We start from the raw sequence: 16,910 nt of genomic DNA on the forward strand, positions 1-16,910 counted from the left end.
TACCCAATAAGCAGCTGTATTTACAGTATAAAAGTTAAAGAGCGAACCTTCGAGTGATACACAACCCGTGCATATGCTACAGACACGAATACAGTAGGTATACGGTTCTATAATTGATAAACTATTCGTTAAACTCGCTCTCATCCTCTCTCGTTATACAACACCACCGAAAGAAGCACTGTTAACTTACATATTACTTCCTAATGAAGTTGTTTTGAAATCAAAGACCGATTTCGATGCTTTGTATACCAATAGAATCAAAATTTCTCTAAGACTTTTTTTTTACGTGCTTCTCATTCACAGAGCATAGTCATTAAAGGGACTGTGCTCTGTGGATTACCACGTGGATATCTATCCACGATTTAGACTCCTCCTTCCCCCAGTGTACAAGCGTGTACATTGACTATACCTCCCCCTGTTGTCCAAGTGGAAATTTATATTTTATGTTTATCTATCTATATTAGGGTGCCAATGAAAATGGTTATCTCTAATTTCAAAAAAGTTTCCTCATAAAAAATGTTCACCACGCAGAGCGGTCAAAGTTGAAATCGAGGTTTTCGAAAAAAATTTTTGATGCCAAATGTCTTAAAATTGCATGAAACGTCGAGATCTATGTCATCTCGAAAAAACAATTTTTTGTCAAAAATCGACACTCTGGGACTTAGTTTTTTTTCGGAATACGAAACGAAACGTATGGTTTTGGGTGCCAATATAAATAGTTATCTCGATTTTTTATTCGGAACTTGCTGCGAAATGTTGATTTGCGCGTAATATACGGTGATTTTTCGATTTAATGAAATTGAATAATTAATGAAGTTCGAATGAGCTAATATTTTGCATAGGGTATATTATCGTGCAAATCAACATTTCGCAACAAGTTCCGAATGAAAAATCGAGATAATTATTTTTATTGGCACTTAAAACCATTGTTTCGACTAGTACTCCGAAAAAAAAGTCCCAGAGTGTGTTTTGATATTTTTTTTTCGAGATGACACTTGATCTCGTCGTTTCATGCAATTTTAAGACATTTGGCATCAACTTTTTTTTTTTTGAAAACCCCGATTTCCTTTGGGGCTGTCCACATACCACGTGGACAGAAAAAGCACGATTTTACACTCCCCCCTCCCCCTCCGTGGACAAGCGTGGACATTTTCATACCCCTCCCCCCGTTGTACACGTGGACACTTTTGCTTATTTAATTAGAATAATTGAGGAAATAATTGGATTGCGCTTACATTAAATTTTAATTCCATTTAAGTTTTTTTCAAAATTTACTAGCTGTACCCTGCCACGCTTTGGCTATCTAGTATGCCAACACGGAAACGCGCAATATACAGTTGAACAATCCGCACCCGAATCTACATCACACAATTCCAAAGATTGATCTTGAGCAACGCCAACCGAATAAAATTTTAGAATAAATCAAATTTTAGTTCACGATTTTTAAACTCTTGCAAAAAAATGTGTTGCTACCACATAGAATACGTATTCAATATTAGAAGGTTGATTAACGCTCACAGATTTACTTCAGAAGTGTGTTTAATCCATCTGAAAATCTTAAAGCATCCTGAGAGGTTGGCAATAGCAACAATAATCCTTGAAGTGGATTGTACAGGCAAACCTGTTTTTGTGCGGTCCCTTTCCGCGTGATTCCTCGTTTGTGCGACTCTTTTTGTGCGATTTTATTATGACATCGGATCTTGAATCACACAAACTAATCGCACAAATAATAATATCGCACCCACACACAAATAAGGAATCGCACAAAAAGCTACCGCACAAAAACAGGGTTTCCTGTATAATGTGTCATGATATGAGCTCCATCAGTGGCGAACTTTTCGAGTTTATGAAGCGCACAAAAAACAAACAGAACAATTTTATATGCATAGATTTTTTTTTATCAATTAAAAGAATTTCAAGAAAAGAAAAGATGCAATAGAGACCATGCACTGATATCTAAAGATCTTCATTTGATAAAGGATTGAGGAGTAAAGGGTCGAAATTTCTAAGCGATTTCGAAACGCCTGTATTTTTTCATATAAATCATAACATGAAGACAAATAATTCAGCATTTTCAAACTACAAATTTCTGGTTTATGGATATCGTACGTACCTATTTTAGTCTAATGTGTATATGCGTTGTAGACAAAAGACATTGCAAGAAAAGATAAAACGTTTGTTTTCAAAGTATCTATAAATTTTAAAAATATATTCACAATAACAATCCAATCAACCTGATTATTTCGCTTTCATTTGATTCATAGAAAGTTTCAGTAGAACTATTTTCTACAGAGTTATTCTCTATCGAATGATCCGTTTATCCTTTAATTTTGAATCAAGAATTTTTCATGAAATAATGAATGCACCGCAAATCGATGGTCAAATCTGCCCACTGCAAACTTGAAAATATTCTATACAAGGTCCAGTTGTTGCTTGGACGAATACATTATTTTATAACAGAGTTATAGCATTTCAAAAATCACTCAAAGTTTTCGATGTCGCATTTTACTCCTCTATTTTTTTGTCGAGTGTAGTTTTTTGCTCACTCGACTCGATTCATTTACACATTCGCTTCACTTTACGTCATCAGCGCAATGCGAAACTTTTTCCGCAATAGTTCTGGGAATTTTCAGAGAGTACTAATAGCGTATTAGAGATATTTTCAATGTATATTTTTAAAATTTTCAACTGCTTATTGACAATTCTGCATTGAGTGTCTAGATGACTTTCAAAATGCTCGCGGGGAAACACTACCACCCCTATTCTGTATTTCGATCGACTTGATAAAATTCCATTCTGTATACCGTTCAAGTTGTTTTTGCATTTCGTTCAATCTGCTTCTCTTCGAACATTAAATGGGCAAAAAATAGGGAATGCAAAATAAAATCTCGAGCGAAATAATGGTTTCGAACGGAATGCAAATCCGGCGGAATGCAGAATCGGGGTATACATCAGAAAACTCACGACTCATTAAAAAGTTATTTGTATTGCTCTTAGGTTTTCCTCTGCTAAAATCCCTATCAAAACATCACTTATCAAAGTCGAACAGTTTACTAAAGAACAATTCAACGCCGAATTAATCAGTCGCTGTCCCGATACTCCCAATTTTTTAAAAATTTGTTTTTAGTTTGAAATCTGCTGCCCGATTGAAATAAGTTTTTAAGAAATCAATTAACTTAATAGAAAGTTAATTGGTTCCTCAAAAAACATGAAGAAATGTTTAACCAATTTCAGGCCAAGCGTTCGAAAAATCAAACTGCAATTTTGATAATTTTTCATGGCTTTGGAAAGCTACCATATGGTAAGGTTTTGACATCGAATGATAGCTCAATTTATTAGCTATCACTTACCATCAATTTCATTCAATTTTGTATAACTTTATTGGACAATAAATTCGGGTTAAAGCAACTATGTGCGAAAAGTACATAACCTCACGTAACCTAATAAAAACAAATCCTTCTAAAATGCAAAAATATGTAAACTTTCTTACAGTATGACTTTGATAAAAGAACATGCATTGTGATGTAGAATAAAAACCATTGGATTGAACCTCCTACAGGATCATGAATGCAGGTTTTAGCCAATGTTTATTTTAGGTGATTTTCCGTTTTTTTTTATCATTTTCTGGAAAACGGAAGGACGGAAAAAAAACTTTTAAAGATTTGGGTTTCTGTAACGCCAATAATAAAAATTACACCAATGGTGTTCGTTAAAAAAATAATTTTTACAGCTTGGTCGTTAATGGGTTAAACTGCTGAGAAAACTTTCTCATAAATTGAATAGAATATCGAAAACTATTATATCTGTTTGAAATATTGTTATATACAATTTGTTAGGTAGCTGATCCGAAATATTTCAGGTGATAGATGATCGTATTTGATGAAAAAAAATTCTACGCTTATGGTCAAATATCATCTACGAAAGAATTGTTGAACTTTTCCTTCAGACCGTATTTATTGCCTTAAACTGACTTTAATTAAAAAATTACGATGCTTAGCAAAATTCAATTGCTTTCATTTGAGAAAATTGCGCATATATTATGTTGTGAATCATTTAAATTTCTGCAAGATAACAAAAAGGATAACAGTGTGGTGTCAAGAAAAAAATTGTAGAATGGTTGGTTAGCTTCAATTTGGTTGATAGAAACAATCCAGTTTATCATGCATTTTTAGAAAATTTATAAAAACCTATAAATGCACAAAAATTTAGAGGTTCATCTTTATCTCTAAAAGTTTCTTGGTTCCATTAATTTAAATGTTTTACAACTGCATTTTTACGCAAAATTTTCTTATCTTTCAAATGAGTAAATATGCTACTCATTTGAAAGATAAGAAAATTTTGCGTAAAAAATTCTAAGTAGCGTACTTTCTAAATTAGAGTCAGTTCGAGACATAAAATTCGACTCAAGAAAAGTTCAACAACTCTAGTTGAAAATTGACCAAATGCGTAGAACTATTTCATCAAATATGATCCTCTATCACCTCCTGAAATATTCCGAATCAGCTACCCAATTCCGCGTATATTTTTATCAGAACACTGGCCCAATTTTTGACGACTATTGGAAACTGATAGAATTAAAATACTTTGGAAAAATGATTCTGAAAAAAATGGAAAACAAAACTGAAAAACTATACAGACATTATTATCCTAAGACAAACTATTCTCGAGATATAACAAAGTGTATAGAAAATTATGTTTGATGAAAAATCATATACGCTTATCAGGAAATCTCAACCATTATGGAATCGTTTAATTTTTATAGTTTTGAGCTATAAGTGTCTGTGTATACCCCGTAACTATAAAAGTTCGATCATAGGAAATAGCTTGGCCATTAATAGTTTACGTGAGATATTTTTATAATACAGATTACACTGAAGAAGATCAATTATATGAGAAAAAAATATGAACGTTTGACTGGGTAGCACTCTCAGGCGACTCAATCCGTTTATTGATAAATACGAAGAGTTTTGAAATTCTTGAATATGTGTTGTTTAATTTTATTTTGAATGTATAGGTGGTTATATTGAAAAAAAAAATTCTTCCTGTCCACGTGGACTCGATCTATATCCCCTCCCCCCTCTCCAGATGCAAAGCCACAATGCAAGGTTGGCACTTTGGTTTTCGCCAAGAACCCTTACATGAACTTCAGTGGCCACAATGGTCGTAATGTTTGTGAATAAATAACTTTTTCTTAAATTGTAGATATATGTATTTAGAATCTGTAAAGTAGAAAATTGATCATGCGATGAATTTCGACTATGTTTTCATTAACTCTTCATAAGGCCGTTGAAACTAGGCAACGAATCGACTCCAACTTAAGTAAATATAATTCTTAGATGAGGAATATCACATATTTATCATTGATGGAAGAATAACTATTGAAACAGCTGAAAAAATTGGTGGCAATATAGTTGCCACTGCCCGTTAACCCTAGAAACACTGTTTGCTGTTGTAAATTTGCTCTATTTGGTTATGCAAAAATCAAAACAATATTTCCAGTGTAACAAAAAAAAACTGTTTTTTTTATAGAGTTTCAAAGAAAAAAAGATAAATTTCAATTTTTCATAAACTACACCCTTTATTTTATTGAAAAAAAATTGCATGATGTTACACAGTAGATACTAAATAGTACGTTGACAGTGAAAAACTTATCAACTTGTTGCTTTTTCAACGAATATAAACAGCATTTTCTGCCGGCGCTTTAAAATCGACTCCCAAAAATAATATCCTACATTTTAGCAGCCAAAAAAATGAAGTATTGCCAGATACCTTTAGAAGTTTTTGTTTAAGTAAAATATTGAAATAATATTCCAAGTACAGCGAAAAAATATTTTCCGTGGGTGGCAATATAGTTGACGAATTTCATGTCAACTCGTCGAAGGAGTTGGCAGCACCATCTCAGGTAGCAGTGAAACATTGTGGGTGTAAAGACATGGGTCATTCAAGCAACTTTGCATACTTGAAATATTCGAAAAAGAATTAGACTACTTTTTGGAAAAACCAATTTTTTTTTCTTAATTTTTTACAAAAAAATATAACTTGAAAACCTACAAAATTCTTGTCAAAGGATGAAATGTAGGAAATTGTTCAAGTTTTTACAAAAAAATACCAAAAAATTTTTGGAAAAAAATTTTGCTGACAAAAAAGTTCAGCTCCAGGAACGGATAAGATTAAATTCAACTTGTTGAAGAATCTTCCCGACTTTGCGAAACAGCGTTTGCTGAACTTGTTCAACAAGTTTCTGGAGCTGAATATAGTCCCACATGACTGGAGACAAGTGAGAGTGATAGCCATACGAAAGCCCAACAAGCCGGCTTGCGATCACAATTCGTATAGGCCGATTGCAATGTTATTCTGTATTCGTAAATTGTTAGAGAAAATGATTCTACTTCGTTTGAACAAGTGGGTTGAAACGAACAATTTGCTGTCAAATACGCAGTTCGGCTTCCGCCGAGGTAAAGGGACGAACGATTGTCTCGCGCTGCTATCTTCTGAAATCCAAATCGCATTTGCTCGCAAAGAACAAATGGCTTTCGTTTTTCTCGATATTGGATTCATTTGATTTTTTCATAGGCATTTGATTCAGTTTCCATGGAAATTCTCTCAGAGAAACTTCATAATTGTGGACTTTCGCCAATTCTGAATAATTTTCTGTACAATTTACTGTCAGAAAAGCACATGAATTTCTCTCATGACAACTCAAAATCTTCTCGTTACAGTTTTATGGGCCTACCGCAAGGCTCCTGCCTAAGCCCCCTCTTGTACAGTATTTCCGTCAATGATATGGATGATTGTCTAACTAGAGACTGCACGCTGAGACAACTTGCAGACGATGGAGTTATTTCCATCATGGGTACTAATCCCGTCGCTCTGCAAAAGTCGTTGCAAGATACCATGAACAATCTGTTCACGTGGGCCCTCAAGCTGGGTATCAAATTCTCTACGGAGAAAACTGAAATGGTCGTTTTTTCTAGGAAGCACGAACCCGCCCAATTCCAGCTTTACCTATCCGGCAAAAAGATCCAACACTCTATGTTTTTCAAATACCTGGGTGTATATTTTGATTCTAAATGTACCTGAGGGAGACACATTGCGACACACATCTGAAACAAAAATGCCAGCAAAGAATCAATTTTCTCCAAACAATAACCGGAACATGGTGGGGTGCCCATCCAGGAGACTTCATTCAGTTGTACAAAATAACGATATTGTCAGTGTTAGAATATGGCAGTTTTTGCTTCCGATCAGCTGCCAGGATTCATATTCTCAAGCTGGAGAGAATACAATATCGTTGCTTGCGTATAGCCATGGGGTGTTTGCATTCGACACATACGATGAGTCTCGAAGTCTTGGCAGAAGTACCCCCGCTTACTCTTCGGTTCACAGAATTATCCTACAGATTTCTCATCCGTTGCAAGATCATGAATCCATTGGTGATTGATAACTTCGAAAATCTACTCCAACTGACTCCTCAGTCAAGTTTTATGTCTTTATACCATGAGTACCTTACCCATGAAGTGCACCCTTCACCGGGCATCTCCAACCAAGTTTGCTTCCCATACTTTTGCAATTCCTCTGTCAATTTTGATCTGTCCATGCGACAAAAGATCCATGGAATCCCAGATCATCTACGCTCCGATTATATTCCGCCGATATTTTCGGCAGAATATGGGAAAGTTAGATCTGATAAAATGTTCTTTACTGACGGTTCATGCATAAACGGGTCCACTGGCTTCGGCATCTTTAATGAAAATTCCAGTGCCTCTTTCAAACTCAAAGATCCTTGTTCCGTGTATGTCGCTATATACTATGCTCTAGGGATTATTGAACCACTGCCCATCGACCATTATTTTATTTTTTTCAGACAGTCTCAGCTCAATAGAGGCAATCCGCTCAATGAAAGTTGATAAAGGCTCATCTTATTTCCTAACAAGAATAAGACATCTATTGAGTGTTTTGGTCGAAAAATTATTCATGATTACCTTAGCATGGGTTCCCTCTCATTGCTCAATTCCGGAAAGCGGACTCGCTAGCTTAGGTGGACGCTTCAGAAGGCACACTTTTTGAAAGGCAAATTGCTTATAACGATTTTTTTTCACATTCCTCGTCAGGACACACTCGTTAGTTGGCAGCGCATGTGGAGTGAAGATGAGTTCGGTCGCTGGTTACACACGATTATCCCTAAGGTTTCGACGAAAGCTTGGTTTAAGGGATTGAATGTAGGTCGTGATTTCATTCGCGTGATATCTCGGCTTATGTCCAATCACTACAACCTAAACGCGCATCTCTATTGCATTGGGCTCACAGCAAACAATATTTGTGATTGTGGCGAATGCTACCACGACATCGAGCATATTGTCTGGTCGTGTATCCGGTTCCATGCTGCTCGCTCTCAGTGCTCTAGTGCACAATCGGATATCCCCGTCCGGGATATCTTAGGTAGCCGTGATCCTGATCTTCTGCTTCATCTATACCTGTTCCCCAGAAACGCCGATGTCAACGTTTAATGATGTTTCCTTCGTTGTGCCCCTGTTTCATATCCCTCATATCCGATCTATAAACTTTTACTTAGTCGCGGCAATACATACACACACTTTTTACAGATACACGGGCCAAAGGTTGTGCAGTCCACTGATCATTCAACAAGTGCCAAAGGTTGTACCGCTCATGACAACTCTACACGAGCTGATGTTTGCGCCGGCTAGTGACCATTCTATCCTGGATTCCTCGAGTCGAAAAGACGCACCACGCTAGATATGGGGTACAGACTAGGGGGGCGTTGCTGATTAATGGTCAGCTGCATCCCAATAGGAAGTATCCCGTGTCGGGCACAGGTACAGAACATTGAAGACAGCAACATCGCAATTACGAAAACACTTGTAATACTAACCTCGAGCCAACCGCGAGTGATCGGTTACATATTACTAACATAGTTATTAGGTAAACATTGTCGAAATATTGAACTCTCGGCCCCGTCAGGTTGACGCCATATGAGCCTTAATAAAAATATATATTTTGTATTAAAAAAAAAGTTATTTAAAAAATTTAAACTAATTTTTCTCAAAAACTTATTTTTTTTAAATTCCCAATATATATATATATATATATATATATATATATATATATATATATATATATATATATATATATATATATATATATATATATATATATATATATATATATGTGTGTATATATATATGAATAGCCCTTACAATTTCCAACAAGTCTTCCATACATCGGAAGATGGGCACCATGTTAAAAAATAAACTTTTGTCGAAGACATCAACATTCTATCTGATATAGTTTTTGGAATATAAGTCATTTTTGTATGAAGACTCCTGAAAAAAATAATGTGTTGCTCGTAACATTTTTGTGTGTAAATTCTCACGTTTGACATGTTTCTAAATAGAGAAAAGTTCGTGGGTGGCAAAAGTTATGAATTGTTGAAAAAAGTAATTTTTGGCAAAAAAGCGAAAAAAAATTTTTTTTTGACCACCCTAAAATGGAAATGATCACCCTAACAAAAAATAAAAAAATACGGGTCTCACAATTTGCGATAAAGAACAAAACTACCACTTTTGACGAAAATCTGATAACCACTATATCGGCTTGGCATGGAATGGCTGCATATATATATATTTTACAGAATTTAAAAAAAATACGTTTTTGAGAAAAATAAATTTAAATTTTTCAAATAACTTTTTTGTCAGCGAATTTTTTTCTAAAAAATTTTTGGTATCTTCTTGTGGAAATTTAAGCAATTTCTTACATTTCATCCTTTGACATGAATTTTGTAGATATCATAGTTTTTATGTAATTTTTTTTTGTAAAAAATTAAGAAAAATAATTTGGCTTTTTCCAAAAAGTAGTCTAATTATTTTTCGAATATTTCAATTATGCAAAGTTGTTTAAATGACCTATGTCTTTACACCCACAATGTTTCACTGCTATCTGAAATGGTGCTGCCAACGGCCAATCGAGTTGGCATGAAATTGTCACGAAATTGTCAGTTGTCACGGCCTTACAAAGGGTTGAAGCAATCGGTCATTATATGTGATTGTCTTCATATCTTATACTCTCCTTTTCTACCTTCGCGAGCAATCGGCTACTTTCTCACTAACAGTAGAGTAAGTTAGTAATTATAAGAAATGTAAACATCTAACATTGGATATTTACATAATCCAATGATTTATTGCCAGCCAATTTGGTTTGAAGAATTTCGACATAGGTAATCTTTATTGTCCACTTCTTCAGCTTTGAGACTTTTTGCGTGATCATAATAAACGACTTACTTCTGTCGCTCGGACTCGACTTTTTATTTGAGACTGGACTTCATTCGCCTTTAAAGTTTATTTGAGAGTGCTCAAGACTGAATGAATCATTGTTACGGCCTTCCGCCATAAAATGCACACGCGTAAACTTTTATCAACCATTTACAATAAGATCGTAAAGGTGTTGTACTCCCACGCAATTTAACGCACTTGTTCAATCTATAAGGTGTCACTAAAACGTTGATGATGCAATCAGTTGAATAATCGCATGACACCGGAATTTTAGAGCTAACAATAACAAAACGGCAGACCATTGAAATTAGTGCATCTATTTAGTTATAATCGGTTAGTTCAATTCATATTTCATAATACTACAAAAAACTTAAGTAAAAAATTTGGGCCCCATCAATTTGTCGTGAACGAATATTCCATTCGCACCTGATAATGGAAAATTTAATTTCATATCTTTCATCTACTTTCGCCAAATGAACTGCACGGCTGAAATTACCATGCGGAAAGATTCACACGTTCCACGGTGTTAATTGCAAAATTGATTAACAAAAATCCACCATCTGTCCCTACGCTGCGAAAAGAAGAAAAGTTTAGTCAAGCTAAATTATGCATACCATCTTCACTGAACGCGAAGGAAACTTTCCATCAGGACAGGTAAGTGGGAGTCTGAAGATCGCATTTTCCCAGTCAGTATTTCTCGGCATCGTCACCCATAAAAGTGACCCTAGGGCAAAAAAAGTTGATTTCGTTCTTTTTGGTCCCCTTTTTGGTTTTCCATTCAATCAAATTAGAATTTAAAATCTTCCGAGAATCAATTTTCTTCTTGTTGCCTGTTGTACTCGGTGAGAAGTGCACCTAAAAAAGGTTTTCTAGCCGAATGAGGCAATAGGGTAATATAATGCGACGGTTGAAAAAGGTTCTCGGGGGGGTGTTTTTACACACTTATGAATTAATGACCGGGAAAACACGTAAAGCTTGCAATATCTTGCGAACAACTGTTTTAAAATATCGTTAGATTTAAAAATCATTCTGGATGTATTTCTCTGGTATTTAGCCATGCATTCAATGAACTAGTATGAAACTTGAATGCACACCTTTTAAAGATTCAAGATAGATTAATTCCCTGTCACGAACCAAATGTCTGCGTTTCTTCAATTCGTTCGTTGCTTAAACAGTAAATAAATAATTCATCCACCTCTTCGGTCTTCTCTCATTCACGCAGTCCAAATCGAGAAATACAATTATAACTCCGCTACATTTCCCCTAATTAAGTTCTAACGATACGCATTTATTTTCTTCCCCATCACTTCTCCTCATTGGTGTGCGCTTGGGTCGAATTCTTTCGGAATTTTCGCTAAAAAAAAGAGAAAAACTCGAGCAATGCTCTATTCCTCAAATTGGGCTCCTACTCCTGCCCTTGTAAATACAACGCAATTTCGCCCACACTCACTGTAGCGCGCTATCATTACGGCGCATAAATTTCGTTAATATTTCATTCATTCATTATTACCTCAACGAAGCGGAGAATCAGCGCCATTATGTTGGGGGGATAGTATCAGTCACCCGAGGGGCCTGGGACTTACAAGGGTCGGGGTCGGACCGGATCGGACACGTCCAATCATTCTAATGGATTCGACGAGGTCATGCTTCGTTAGGCGAAAATTAATTTCCGATCGCATATGTGAAAAACTGCACGCATTTATTATCTTGCGTTGGCCCGCGTGGTCGTAAACTTATTTTCTCCGAATTTCGATTCGACATTGCGTTGGAAATACGTGGTTCGGTATTTATGTTCGCTTTGCTGGGAAAATATATATGCTCGATCGATGTATCGTACATTTATTGGAATTGGGGAAGGTTCTATTTGCGAAAAAAATGAGTTGGGAAATTGAATTCGTAGTAGATAGCAATAGCTACCAAATAGATGGCGATTTTCAAAATTAATTTTTATGTTCGACCACGAACGACTTCGTAACGATTTTCATCACTATAATTGATTAAAAAAACGATTCATTGTTACAATAATTACATTAACATAAACACCCATAATCAATCATTCTTTAGATGTACTAAATAGAAGTATCAGAAAATGTTCATTATGTTCATGTCAAATATTTCGATTGACAGCACATGCAGAGGTGTTGTTAAACAGTTCCATAGATTTTCGTAGAAACACTAAAATTGCCTAAATTTTAATGTTCCTAATGGAAATTGTTGTAGAGGTGTGAGATGAAATACGAAATCTGGCTCGTAATAAGACATTGTTTCTGCAGGCCGTTGTGGCTGTCTCCAACACATTCTTACCTACGCTTATTATACCCAATTGATCGCCTCTAATTCTACGGCTTTTTTTTTATCGTGAATTCAAAAAACTGGATTACTTTTCTTTTCCCGATGGGTGCGTAAAGAATGTTACCTCCATTCAAATTAGTCGTTCATCAACTAATCGAATACTTTGACACGATTAATCCCTTCAAAATAATGATGAATCGAACAATTGCCAGATTATCCTTCAATGTAAGAGAGATGTTTTAACTAGTTTATAGATTTGAAAATAATTATATTTATTCAATATACTCAATCATACATTAAAAAAATCGTACAAATCTTATTCATTTGGCATGTGGAGGTTATAGGGTGCAATAAATGTTTTTACGGTAGTGAGACTCTCCACCCCCCTCTCTAAGGGGGGCCTGCCATACAAATGAAACACAAATTTCTGCATTACTCGAGAATTAATCGAGTAAATGAAATGAAATTTGGTATGTGGAGGTTTTAGGGTGTAATAAATGAATCTATGGTGGTTAGATACTCCTGTCCCGTCTCTTCAGAAGAAGGGGGGGGGGGTCTGGTTCTGCCATACAAATGAAACACAAATTTCTGCATTACTCGAGAATAAATCAAGCAAATAAAACCAAATTTGGCGTGTAATGTAACGGAGAAACATGTTATTTGCAAGTGGTTGAAAAATCTTGAACGAGAATTGTGTCTGAAAATAATCTGATATTATAATGTCGAGTTTTGGTAGAAGTACTAGGAATTTTATAGTAAAGGGTAATTTTAAAGGGTAGATTAGAAGATCAATCAATGTATAATTCTGCGATTGGACCCATGAACAGCGCTTAGTAAGAAAACGTGGATGTGATAATGAAAAATAACGAAGTTTGCCGGGTCAGCTATTTTACACATAAAAATATTACGAATTAAACATTAATAGAATTCTTTCTAAGAAAAGAAATGAAAAAGTTATTGTTCGAAAAACTTTTTCCATGCAAATGTGCCCATTATCCGATGTATGGAAAACTTGTTGGAAATTTTAGGGCTATTTATATTTATTTTTTCAGAATTTTAAAAGCATATGTTTTCGAGAAAAATGAAATTTAATTTTCAAAATATTTTTGTGTTCAATGAATTTTTTTTCCAAAAAATTCTTTGATAAATTTTAATGAAAACCAAAAAAATAATTTCCTACATTCCATTCTTTGACTTTTTTTTAATTTTGAGTTTTTTCAATATTTTTTCGAAAAATATTAATTTTAAAACTATAAGATCTACAAAAAATTGATCAGAGAATGAAATGTAGAAAATTACTTAGTTTTCATTAAAAATTATCAAATAATTTTTTGGAAAAAAAATTTATTGAAAAAAAGATTTTAAAGATTAAAATTCATTTTTTCTTGAAAACATATGCTTTTAAAATTCTGACAAAAATAGATACAAATGGCCCTTAAAATTTTCAACATGTTTTCCATATATCGGACGATGGGCACATTCACATGGAAAATGTTTTTCGAACAACAACTTTTTCTTTTTCTCTTTGAAAAAATACTATTAAAGTTTAATTCGTAACATTTCTATGTATAAATTTTCGCAATTTACATGCTCTGCTCACTTTTCTCCATTTAGAAACATGTCAAGAACATGTCAAACGTGAGAAATTACACACAAAAATGTTACGAGCAAAACATTGTTTTTTTTAGGAGTCTTCATACAAAAATGACTTATATTCCAAAAACTATAAAAGATAAAAAGTTGATGTCTTCGACAAAAGTTTATATTTTAACAAGGTCTAAAACTTTGTCGAATAGACTATATCGCTATCTTGACTTTAAACAAAATTAGGATAAGTTGTATTTTTTTCAAAAAAACATGAAAAAGTTATTGTTCGAAAAACTTTTTCCCTGTAAGAGTGCCCAACTACCAATGTATGGACTTGTTGGAAATTGTAAGGGCTATTCATATATATATTTTTGGGAAGTTAAAAAAAATACGTTTTTGAGAAAAATGAATTTTAATTTTTAAAATAACTTTTTTGTCAGTGAAATTTTTTTCCAAAAAATGTTTGGTATTTTTTGTAAAAATTTAAACAATTTCCTACATTTCACCCTTTGACAAGAATTTTGTAGGTATCATAGTTTTAAGTTATAAATTTTTGTAAAAAATTAAGAAAAAAAATTTGGCTTTCTCCAAAAAGTAGTCTAATTGTTTTTCGAATATTTCAAGGATAGCAAAAAAAAAGTTGCTTAAATGACCCATGTCTTTACACCCACAACGTTTCACTACTATCTCAGATGGTGCTGCCAATACCTAAGACGAGTTGGCATGAAATTCGTCTGTAATAGATATTGGGTTGGAGGAAAAGAAATGTCGTATATTGTCAATATACGGCAACACTTAAACATATCTTGTGTTGTACTTTTCGCATCGGGTCATACTATACGGCTATTTAAAGACGACAATCTGTGCTACAAGTGTCGTTTTGACAGTGCTGTGATTGTCCTTTTCAGTCTCAAGTTATAGCGCGTCAAAGATGGAGTCCACCAAGCAAGAAATTCGCCGAAAAAAATCGTGTAGTCTATGGACCCGATACTGTAACGATTCGCACAGCACAGCGTTCGTCGATCGATTTAGTTCTGGTGTAGTGACTGTCGAATATACACCCCGTACTGGTAGGCCAATCGTCGTGGAAACCGATAAAATCGTTGAAATCATCTAAGTAGACCGACATGTGAGCACTCGCTCGATTGGCCAGGAACTGGGTATAGACCATAAAACCGTTTGGAATCATTTGCAGAAAATTGGATTCCAAAAAAAGCTGGATGTATGGGTGCCACACGAGTTGACGCAAAAAAAATATTTTAGACCGAATCAACGCCTGCGATGCACTGCTGAAACGGAACGAACTCGACCCATTTTTAAAGAAGATGGTGACTGGTGATGAATAGTGAATCACGTACGACAACCTAAAGCGAAAAAAGTCGTGGTCGAAGCGCGGTGAGCCGGCCCAAACCATCGCCAAGCCCGGATTGCTGTGTGTTTGGTGGGATTGGAAGGGAATCATCCACTATGAGCTGCTCAACTATGGCCAGACCCTCAACTCGGTTCTCTACTGTGAGCAGATTGACCGTTTGAAGCAGGCGATTGACCAGAAGCGGCCAGAAATGATCAATAGGAGTGGCGTTGTTTTCCACCAGGACAACGCTCGGCTTCACACGTCTTTGACGACCCGCCAGAAGCTATGGGAGCTCGAATGGGATGTACTATTGCACCCACCGTATATTCCGGACCGGCTCCAAGTGATTATCATCTCTTCCGGTCCATGCAAAACGCTCTTGGTGATACTAAGTTGGCCTCAAAAGAGGCTTGCGAAAAATGGCTGTCTGAGTTTTTTGCAAATAAGGAGGTGTGGTTTTAAAAGGGGGGGGGGGGGATAATGAATTGTAGGTCCTTTAATCAATATACCTAATGCCCAATATTCTGAGCGAATCAATTAAATTTCTCTGAAAAAAGTCGAATCGAATAGCGATAAACAAGTTCGAAAATCATTGGGCAATTACTCACGTTCAAAATAGTCGGTTGAGCTGGTACTTCTGTCACGGGTTTAGCCGCCTGCAAGATTAACAAAAATGGTTCGAGTGAATATAAATTGTGTATTCTGAAAACCAAGGAAAGCACACAGTTCAAAGTGAAGGGGCTGAAAAAGGAGCAAACGCAAAAAAGGGGGTCAAATATTTACCCCCTTTACCCCCTCGCACGACCGAAAGCTTTCTCGAAGATTGCTTAATGGCGCCCACGGCGGATTGCGATGGATTGAGGGAAGGGAGGCTGTTTCCGCGGTGAAGCAAATGCGTAGTCATCACGCTGTTCGGACAACGATAAAGACAGATAATCAGCGGATAAAATGAAAGAAAAAAAAAGCAAATCCGCGCCTCCTCCACCCAGAGAGATTCGTCAGTATTAATTAATAAATTATCGGAACCGCTGCTATCACAGTAATTACTCACAGTTTCGGTGAGTACTGTGGCTTCGCTTGTTTGAAATTGTTGGGACATTATTCGAAGTTATCCTTTTTCGGGAGGAAACTTTCCAGGAAGGCAGCTATTAATTATTTAATGCCAGAGCTGGGTTAATGAAAAATTATAATTTCAGCTGCGTTGAATTCGCACGATTGTGAACACGATTTTCGAATTCAACTGGAAATTGGCGAGCGGTTTCCTGTTTCCACCGAATGAAATTTATGAGGTAGATAACAACATATAGTGTGAATATGTATCCATGAAATGCAGCTATACATACTGTTTTACGCATGGAGATTTGATAAACAGTGAAGTTCGCTTTCAACGA

At 35.4% G+C, this 16,910-nt stretch overlaps 1 protein-coding gene across 6 annotated transcripts in view; it reads right to left on the minus strand.

The window, feature by feature from the left end:
* The window catches only part of LOC129767789 (RNA binding protein fox-1 homolog 2), a 663,095-nt gene that overhangs the window by 12,331 nt on the left and 633,854 nt on the right, over nt 1-16,910 (minus strand). For 5 of the 6 annotated variants that reach the window (XM_055768981.1, XM_055768979.1, XM_055768982.1 and 2 more), the window contains one exon: nt 16,128-16,175. The exons of the other annotated variant lie outside the window; for it this stretch is intronic. In XM_055768981.1, coding sequence (XP_055624956.1) covers nt 16,128-16,175 — 48 coding nt within the window. The remainder of the gene's footprint in view (nt 1-16,127; nt 16,176-16,910) is intronic. 6 annotated transcript variants of the gene reach the window in all.

The sequence above is a fragment of the Toxorhynchites rutilus genome, chromosome 2, assembly GCF_029784135.1.
Source record: "Toxorhynchites rutilus septentrionalis strain SRP chromosome 2, ASM2978413v1, whole genome shotgun sequence".
NCBI classification, from domain to species: domain Eukaryota; kingdom Metazoa; phylum Arthropoda; class Insecta; order Diptera; family Culicidae; genus Toxorhynchites; species Toxorhynchites rutilus.